The sequence below is a fragment of the Protobothrops mucrosquamatus genome, unplaced genomic scaffold, assembly GCF_001527695.2.
Source record: "Protobothrops mucrosquamatus isolate PMUCROS unplaced genomic scaffold, P.Mucros_1.0 scaffold707, whole genome shotgun sequence".
In the NCBI taxonomy this organism is placed as follows: Eukaryota; Metazoa; Chordata; class Lepidosauria; order Squamata; family Viperidae; genus Protobothrops; species Protobothrops mucrosquamatus.
The window spans coordinates 149,676-159,842 of record NW_015386988.1 but is presented as its reverse complement, the minus strand read 5'-3'; the positions used below and the strand labels follow the sequence as shown (position 1 = coordinate 159,842).

General features: G+C 36.5%; 1 protein-coding gene across 1 annotated transcript in view; it reads right to left on the bottom strand.

Annotated features, from left to right (window-relative positions):
• The window catches only part of CD226 (CD226 molecule), an 18,847-nt gene that overhangs the window by 3,854 nt on the left and 4,826 nt on the right, over positions 1-10,167 (bottom strand). The window contains 3 exon segments of the mRNA XM_015818249.2: positions 1,784-1,850; positions 2,725-2,812; positions 9,476-9,811. Of these exon segments, the coding sequence (XP_015673735.2) occupies positions 1,784-1,850; positions 2,725-2,812; positions 9,476-9,811 (491 nt within the window).

The following is a 10,167-nucleotide window of genomic DNA, read 5'->3' as shown; positions in this document are numbered from 1 at the left end:
ATTATCCTAAGACCATAAGAACAACTGTGTTGGATCAGGCCAAGGCCCACCTTGGTCCATGATGTCATCCAGATACCTCTGATTATCAGCAGTAGAAATTGAAGATATATCCATTCTCACCATTGTTCCCTGCAACAAGTATCTATTGACGTGCTTTCCCCAATGAGATCCTAGTCAAAGAAGCTGTTGAACCCAAAATGCACAACTAGTTTTCTGACACAAAAATCTATCCTAAAAATGCCCTTTTTTGTCCAGCTACTAGATGTAGTGGAATGGACTAATGAAATTCTCTGAGTCTAGGAAAGAAACGGGATGTTTCCTAAACATGATATATAAGGACCACAAGAATCTTTCAATCTTACCCCCTTAGCAAGGTCATCTCTTCAGAAGACTTTGAGAAAAAAGCATCTAGAGAACCCTGCCTTAATATAATCATTAATGTGAGGTCTACTATATACAGATAATCCCCCAGGTACGAACGTTTATTTAACAAATTTTCACAAAAACGAATTCATTCAGAAAGGGTACTTATGTTAGAAATTCAAAATTGTGACTAAAAAGAGGCCTATGTAGCCATGTGACTTGAATTCAGTGTCTGCTGCAGCGGTGGCCATGTTTAGCTCTGTGAGTTGCCTGGGCCGTTAGGGTTATGAAGCAGGCAGGGCTTTTTTTTTGTCCCTGGTCACATGGCCAAACAAAAGCCGAGGCGGTGCCAAGTTTTTTTGTTAGTGCTGGTGGAGAATCTGCTGCTGCCTGGGCTTCAGGACTAGAATTGCTTCTGTAAGTATTTTAATTTTTTGTTGCTGTGCTTGCAAACTGCTTTTCTTTTTAAGTACTGTACTTTGCAAACTATTGTGTTTCTATGTACAGTATTTGTAGAAATGCTAGCCAGCCTCCTCACAAAGCATTCTGTAATGCTGTGTTTACTTGCTTTTATTTTTGAGATTAGCATATATTCCTGTAGTTTGTTTTAAATTTAAATTGTCTCTGGAAGTTGTGGGTGCCCTATTACTGAAAGCTTTTAAGAAGAGACTGGATAGGCATTTATCAGAAATATCTCTTGTGAGAGCGGTGGGTTAGACTAGATGATCTCACGGTCCCTTCCATCTCAGTTACTGTTGCAAGCCAACAGTTCTGTAAACCTCACCCCCATCTGCCTCTGAATGCTTAGCTGGAGATGCTTAAGCTAGTGGTAACAGGTTGTTTTTTTTAAATAGTCGTAGAGTTCTGTAAATCCAAACTCCTCTGAAGAAGCTTGAGCTGCCTAACAACAAATGATTTTGTTTTTTTTAAAAAAAAACGCATTGCAAAGAGAGAGCCTGCTGCCTGCTTGGAAGGCAATTTAGTTCCTGAAACCAGAAACGGCTGATAGGCGGCCAGCAGCAGGAACGGGAAAAGTCTCTCAGTTCAGGCAGCCATCAGAGGAAATAATAAGTCAGATCTTTGCTCCTTTAATGACCCATTTGATTCCGTTAATGAATTTTTAAAATTTTGTAAAATTGAGTCTGATTTATTTGACAAATATTTTGACTTACGAGCTTAATGGGCAGGCTCCATTAGATTTGTACCTCGGGGACTACCTGTACTTATCTAACCCCCTTTTCCTTGTGTTAAGCCTGATTAATAAGACTGTCAATCCCCTTAGTCATTGCTACTGTCAGGAGTTTCACATTGTAATTGGTACAGTTATTAAAAAATAGTTTCCATATGGTTTGGATCCTTTGGTTTGGAAACTATTTTTTTTTTAAAGTCCACCAACGAAACAATTGCCATCTGCACATACCTGTCTACAAGTAGTTTTGTAGTCTCTCATCTTCTTAATCCTTTTCTTCTTTTTGGTGACACAACAACTAAATGAACAAAAATAATTTTGTGGTTGTTAACTATTAATTCTTTTTATCATTGTTAAACTTAATTTATTTCAGATGGCACAACTAAATCAGGATGTGTAGATGAGTAAAATATTACACCAATCAACTTAACTGAAATCTCTGGCACTGTAGTTTCCCTATCTATCCCATCAAAAATTTCAGACTTTCCAACAAAGATTATTCTTTTTCTTTTCTTTTCTTTTTAAAAAAAGACTGGAAATCTTATGTGGACTTTTTGTTGAAATAAGAAAAAACTGAATTAAAGATTCAGGGATTAAGAACAGATGAAGAGAATGAGGAAAATATTAAGATGACAATTACTTGGTAGAGGGAAAGCATAGTTTTATTATTCTTTTTCTCTTTATCTTACTTTCTATCTCTTTTTGTTTGTTTTGTATTTTTACCCCGCCCTTCTCCGCAAGGTAAAAATCCAATAAATAAATAAATAAATATTGAAACATTCTAATAAAAATATACAAGAACAATTTTAGACTCTTAGTGTTATTCAGAATGAAAGTCTGAAAGATAAGCCTGGAACAAAAGCCACATTTTTATGTGTTTGCAAAGGTCCATTAACTAACTTGTAATTGAACATTTTCAACCAATTGCTACGACTGAGGCATGAAAAACTTTTTTCCTTGGCAAAAATCAGCAAGATAATTCCCCTAAATGCTTCTATGCCAACTGTAACAACTTCCAGAAAAGACAACATAGTTATCACTCCTTGTATGGCAATCAGCATGACATTAACTTGATAATCTACAGAAAAGGCTTTAGAAATCATGACAGCATTCAGATTTGGGGGACATAGCATACTGGGTGCATTCTGCTATAGTACAGAATAATATCTTACCTTCTGTATATAAGTATAACCACAATAACCAGGATTAAAAAGGCAGCACTTCCAATAAAAATCATATGCAGCTTAGTAAATAAAGGTGCTACAAAGGAAATACAATAAATATAATCAATAAGAGGAAAGGTTGATTTTCTGAACAATACATCATCGGAAGACATTTCAAATAACTTACGCTCTGTATAAGGAAGTCTCAAATATATGAGAAGAAATGAGAAAGACAAGAAGACCAGAGTATGGAATACAGAAGAATGACTTATCTTTTGAGATAATTGTAATTATCTCATTGTAATCAATTTAGAAAGTCAAATTGATCCACAATAGCTGACATTTTGAGCATAAATGGTATCACTCTTACAGCCATGTAGTGCTTATAGAAGAAACTCCATGAGTTAGTCCCTGTATATGAATTCTAAGTACAAAGAGAAATAATTTGTTGGCATCCAATGCAATGAAAAGATTCAAACTACATTACATTTTGTTGATAAGGCATCATTACATACTTCTTTAGGCAGCTCCTGGCACATGTTCCTATTAGATAATTGGGTTTGATAACCCTAGACCAGTTTTTCTCAATCTTGGCAACTTTAAGGAGCCTTGGCTGGGGAATTCTGGGATTGAAGTCTACACATCTTAAAGCTGTCAAGTTGAGAATACTGTCATAGGCAGTAGACCTGTGGAAGCCTGTGGCTCTCTAGATGTAGCTTGAGATTGCTCCTAGCAGTGCTAGTCAGTATGGCCCATTGGAAGGAATGCTTGAAAGTGCAATTCTGTACAGTCATCAGTTCCTCTTCCTCACCTTACAATATGGAGTTACCTTGAGTGAAGGTTTATCGACCACAGATAGCTTTCAAAACATGTTAAGTTTCATTTCAAGAGGCGTTAAAGGGGAGGGGGAATGTTGCCTCCAATGCTGTATCAAGGATTTTCACAAAGAAGAAACCCTTCAAGATAGTCATCTGAGAACCGGATATTAAGGATGTTCCATTTTTGTATTATTAGCAAATAGTAAAAATTTCTGCTTTCTATGTTAAAACAGGCTTTAGATACTATCTCTTAATAAGAACTCCTAGAGAATCTATGACACTTTTTTAAGGATTAGTTTCTTTAAATAAAAAACAGAAAGCCTGCAGGAAGGTAGACTTTATGTTATATTTCATATAAATTCAAATCTCAAAGGCTGAGGAAGATAACAATTGTCTTGAAGAACCTTATCAAATTCATCTTCTAAAAATCCAGGTAAAGCTGATTATTAACTTCCTATACTACTGTCTGAGACATAAAGCTGAAAGACTGTGTTTCCAGCCTATTTCTTAAAGCTATCCATGGGAATAAAGCATGTCACTAGTGTGTGACTTCAAAAGCTGAAAGAGCCAACACACTCTGTTGGAATACTTCTCAGCATACGAAAATGTGATTTAATGGAGTTGTAACTAATCAGATGGGAATTAATGCTTCTCTCCTTTTCCTCACATAAAATCCTATAGTAGGTTATATTTCCCAATCTGTTTTTGAGACTCATTTGCAGCAATGAGTCTCAAAAACAATAAAGTACCGATGATCTGTGTTTTGCAGAGCTAAATCATGTCCTTCACTTAATCTAGGTAGAAGAATCTAGCAAAATGTTTCTCAAACTTGGTAACTTTGAGATGTGTGGTTCTTATACATACCAAGGTTGAGATGTCCTGATCCACAGAATCATTTCAGAAGAATGAAGATAGTAAGATGTGAATTTTATTAGGGGTTCTGGCCCTAAGTGTTCCCTTCAAAAATGCAAGAAATCTTAGACAAATTCAACTGCTGTTAGGGCCTTCAGATTCCAGCCCCCTCTTGTCTTATTTCAGGACCTCCCTACCTAAAACTGTACAGTCCAGGGTTTTCAAATGACCTCCCAAGATAGGGAACAGTTTGAGATTGGTCCAGGTGCTGATTAATTAAAAAGCACTTTGCTAAGCTGGGTGACATCTTTTCTGTCACACCTCCAGTTTCAAAGAACTTCTTCAGAATTGGCATAGAGAAAGAAGATTGGCTGACTGGCTACCTAGCCTGAACTCACAAGGTTAGTGCTGGGTACTGCCTAACCCTATGCATGTTATCTTCTTCAGAGTCCATCATAACAGAAACCCTGCAATCATTACCTAGAGTTCGCTTAAGTTCAGCAGTCAATAGAAATTTATCAAGGTATCTTCATCAATATTCTGGAGCATCCAAGATATGGAATGAAGACATGGTGTATAAAAAATGGTTTCAATCTCCCCCGCCCCATCCAAACTCTGCAAAAGAAATGGTCAGCTTTGGCCCAAAGCCAATAAGAAAGTTGCATAATGGTAATCTGGTTTCATAATGATCATGATTTTATAGTCCTTATTTGTTTTATTTTATTCAGATTTTTTTAAAAAAAATAAGAACAAATAATGTCTGGATGCTTTTTATTTCTTTGTAGTGACTGATATGCAAACAGCAGGAGGGTCTGTTTCTTTTTCTTTTTTCTCAGGATTTCAAGTCAGGCATAAATTTCCACCAGTTTTAATGTATCAGCCCTATCTCCTAGAAACAAGATGGGGAAAGCAGAGACAAATCACCTGTTCTGACATCCCTCAGGGGAGGAAATACTTATTAAGCCTGCCTTGAAGTTTAGTCCTAGAAACATGTAGGTGAGTGATTTCACCCTTCACTGCCCCTCCACTGCAGTTCTCTAGAAGAAACACTGACAGCTTGTCAGTTCCAACACACTCAACCCAAACAAGCAGGTAGAGCCACTTGTTAGGTATTTCGCTACTAAAAGCTTTGCAATGTTTGCTAAGCACACAAAGTGTAAGAACAGGTCCGTGACAGCAAGAAGCACTGAGCCATGTGGAAGACAAAGCAAAGGTGTGGGGTGCTTAAGCACCAGGTCCACCTCTGTGTGACTTCCTCGAGTTTTTCTTGCAAAAGAGGAATGCATCCAGTGACACCACCTTCAAGTATCCCAACTCTTTTCCAGAATCTGGCCCTTCGTTATGTCATTTGCTTGGGAACAACAACACTGGAGTTCCTGAACCAGCAAAGGCTGCTTTAAAATATATATTTTTAAAGGGCTGTTAATTGACTTTGCTGCCACGCAGTTAGAGGATTAGCACTCATATTATCTGTAACCAGGATCGGCAGCACAGTAGCAACAAAAGTCCTGAAATCCAAGCAGAGAGCAAAGAAACTCCAAAAGATCACTGCTGGCAAACAATGAAACTTATTCCATTAAAGTGATAAATGAGGCATGTGAAAAGTGAAAAAAAGCAACATCTGAGAATGGCTGTGGCTGACGATAAGGAAAAAGCATCAGGGTTGCAATGGAGCAGCCTGTGAAAAGAGACATCTGCCTCGATTTTCTGTACCAGCCATTCTATTCTGATTGGGATGCACTCTGATTTTAAAAACAAACAAAATTATATATTTTGTGGCTCAATAAGCAAAAATACTTATGAGGGACTTACAACTTTATTGTCGCTGTCTGCTATTGCTACTAATATTTGAATTGTTACGTTCATATTCACTTGGTTTTCTGCGCAAAGTGTTCTGTACCTTTTCTCAGTCCTTCTATCCTGGGAGATGCCATTATTTCTCTTGATTACTTTCTTACCAACTTTGGCTAGCTAGCTACTTCCCTCTTTTGCCAAAATTGCTGGGAAACGTGGAAGCAAAGATGAGGATTAATACAAAAGGCAAGTGAAAGAAAGCAAGAAAGAGAGGAGAAGATAATGAAGAGTGGAGAAGGACCAGTCCTGTTATGACTTAAAGTCTCTGAGCAAGATACCTGGACCTCAGGTTTGAAGTTGCCCATTCAGCTGCAATGGGAGCAACTCTACATGGAAATCAATAGAAGGGCAGCAAAAATAGGGAGATATTCTTGCAAAGACATTTTGTAAGAGAAGAGCTTAAGCTTGTAAGCAGAAAGAAGAGAAGATACATTTTTCTGACAGTAGAATATATTCTTGGGTATGAGCCAGAACTCATACTGAACGCTTGCTTTGCAGTGTGTTCAATTTGTGGCATCTGCTGGTAATTGGAAAAGATCACAGCAATGAAAAACCTCTGCCTGAATATTTTGGAAAATGTGTCCAAGTGCCATCAAAACAATACTCTTTGAATAGGCTGTGATATAAGGTATCATTGTACAGTAAATCCTTTTTTTTTTTTTGCATTAAGCAAATTGTTACCCGACCCAGGGGAGCCATGAGAAAACTATTTCTATGAAAAAAAAATTAAGCGTGGATATAACTATTTTGGCCTTTTCTTAATTTGATGTCTAGCATTCAAAAGACAGTGCTCTTCAAATGCAAAAAGGGGATTTTGTGTTTTTCTTTTTAAAGGAGTTTCCATCAGTGTGACTTGTGGGTTTCTTGTTATTCCAGGACACAGATCTGGTTCTTTAGTCTTCATTGCTTAAACTGATGGAAAAGGTTTTTGCAATAGGATGCAGTAATATGTTCGTATTTGATTTGACACCTCTCACCTTTGCAACATTTCCTCCCTAACACTTTTGCAACATTTCCTTTCCTGCCTACTTTTAAACCATTCAGTCAAAGATAATGCGCTTAACTTTTTTCATGCTCTTCATTTTTCAGTTGTTTACCAGTCACAGAACGATTTAATATATATTTATTTAAGAGCATTGTGAAGGTTTTGCTAACATATTTTTATAGAGAAAGCGTTTTATAGTCATTGGGAGTGGGCACATATATTTTAATAATTATAAATAGTAATCCTAGGTTCTTGGGAAGAACTCAATGTGTATGAAGGCCAACCCCAGCTAAAGAACCAGTAGCTGTGACTTCACATTTTTGTGTAAATAATAATAATAATAATAATATTAATAATAATAATAATAATAATAATAATAATAATAATATTAATAATAATAATAATAATAATAATAATAATAATAATAATAATATTGTTATTGCATTGGAAGATCTGCCAGAAATACCATTTTCCTGCAAGGAAGAACTTGGTGGTCCCATAAAATACAGAAAGTAATAGAAAATGAAGAGACTTTAGACTTCAAACAGACAGGCACCTGCCACATAACATCCCAGACTTAATAATTGTTGATAAGAAAGACAAAAAAAGTCTGGATAGTGTACATGGCAGTACCCAGACAAAGCAGAATAGTAGAGAAGGAACTGGAGAAGATAACAAAATACAAAGATCTACAAATAGAAATAGAAAAACAGTGGCAAAGGCAAACAAGGGTAATACCAATAGTCATAGACACCTTGGGTGCAATCCCAAAATAACTTGAGCAACACTTGAACACTATCAGCATTGACAAATTCATCATCAGTCAGTTGCAAAAGGCAGCTTTACTTGGAACAGTTTACATCCTGCAACAATACTTTTAAACATCTGTCTCTCCCAGATCCTTGGGAAGGACTTGATAGGTGGACCAAAATGTCAAATCCAGTCTGAACATCTGGCTGACTATGTGACGAACCAAAATAAATAATGACAACATCCAGCATAGTGAAGTCAAGAAGATTAGTAGTAAATACATCAGAAAAGTGAAGATCTTAAAGTAAAAACTCAGTGGAGGAAAAACAAGGCAATTAACACCTGGGCTACTCCAGTCATTGGATATACTGCTGGAATAGTGAACAGAAAAATAATGATAATGAATCATGCTAGATTATACTAACCAAGGAAAATTGGTGGGTGTGGAATGTTGCTAGATAGTTAAAGAAGAAAAAAGGACATTGGAAGGATATCTGAAGGACGTGAAGATACACTGAAACTAGTATCCCATGAAGGCTTATGGAATACCAAAAAGACCAAACTGGTCTACAAGAAAGACCAAATGAAGAATAGAAAGGAGACTTAGCAAAGCAAAGTCTTACATGGCCAATGGATTAAAAATACAGCAGGCAAAGCAAAGAGACCTGGCAATGTTTAAAAGCAGGGAAATTGAAAAAACAAACAGAGAGACTAATTCTGGCTGCACAAGACCAAGCCGTAAGAACAAACACATACAATGCCAGAACTGGAAAGACAGCTATAAGACAGCAAATGCCATCTCTGCAAAGAAGCTGAAGAAAAAGTGAACATCCTAGTTAGGTCCTGCAAGAAGATCACACAGAGTGACTACAAACAACGGCATGACAAAGTAGCAACAGTGGTGCATTGGAAAATCTGCAAGAAATACCACTTGCCTACAAGCAAGAACTGGTAGGACCACAAAATAAAAAGTAATAGAAAATGAAGCAGCTAAAGTGCTCTGGGACTTTAGAATTCAAACAGACAATCACATGCCACACAACACTCCAAGCTTAACAATTGTTGGTAAGAAATACAAAAACATTGCTATATCTGGAGCAGTGGCATAGAGGAGAAAGAACTGGGGGGAAAATCACAAAATATAAAGAAGGATTGCAAATAGAATGGCTGTAGCAAAAGAAACCAAAGACAGGACCAATAGTAACAGGTGCCTTGAGTGCAGTTCCAAAACATCCACTTGAACACCATCAGAATTGACAAAATCACAATCAGTCAATTGCAAAGTGCAGCTTTACTTGGAACAGTTTACATCCTGCAACAATACCTTTAAAATTATTAAATGACAACATCTCCTGTCTCAGGACCTTGGGAAGGACTCGATAAATGGACAAAAAGGCCAAATCCATTCTAAACATCTGGCTGGCTATGTGACTCATCATTATCATAATCATAATTATATAATGATAATATAATCATCATTATATGCCTACCTTTAACTTACCATGGCTATTAATCATCAGTTTTATCCAGCCAGTTCCATTTTCTCCATTCACCTTGTTGTAAGAAAAGCGATACATTCCAAAGTCAGAAGCTGTGACATGCCAAAGTACAATCGAACTTTCAGAGATACAGTCTACACGGTTTTGATAATCTGAACCATAGACTGGCATTTCAGAATCCACACACTGGATTATAAAATCTATACAGTCAGGTTGCACTCTTTCCCATGTCACTTGAATCGCTGCTACATCAGAGTTAGACCGATATTCAAAAGTGACGTTTTCTCCTGGTTTAGTAATCAAATGATGAATTGACAAGTTTGAAAATTCAAAAGCCCCTGTTTTGAAAAAAAAATGATAAAAGTAAGAGAGATAGGGATAATGTCATGCATAATGTATTTATGTTCAAAAATGTTACATGCCTTGTTTGCTTTAGAAGCACTCAAAACATCTGACAAGTTAATTAAAAAACAGCAATATAAAGCAGTAAAATAAATACAAATAACGTTTAAAATCACCATTTACAATAGTCTACATATTTATAACATCTATTGATCAGAAAGGTAAGAACCAATTAAATTTCTTGAGTAATGCCAGGACATATCATAGAAAAAAAAATCTTTTACCTTATACTTGAATTAAAATAATTGGAAGTAAATATATCTTGGATGGAAAGTTCTTCCCCCAAATAGGA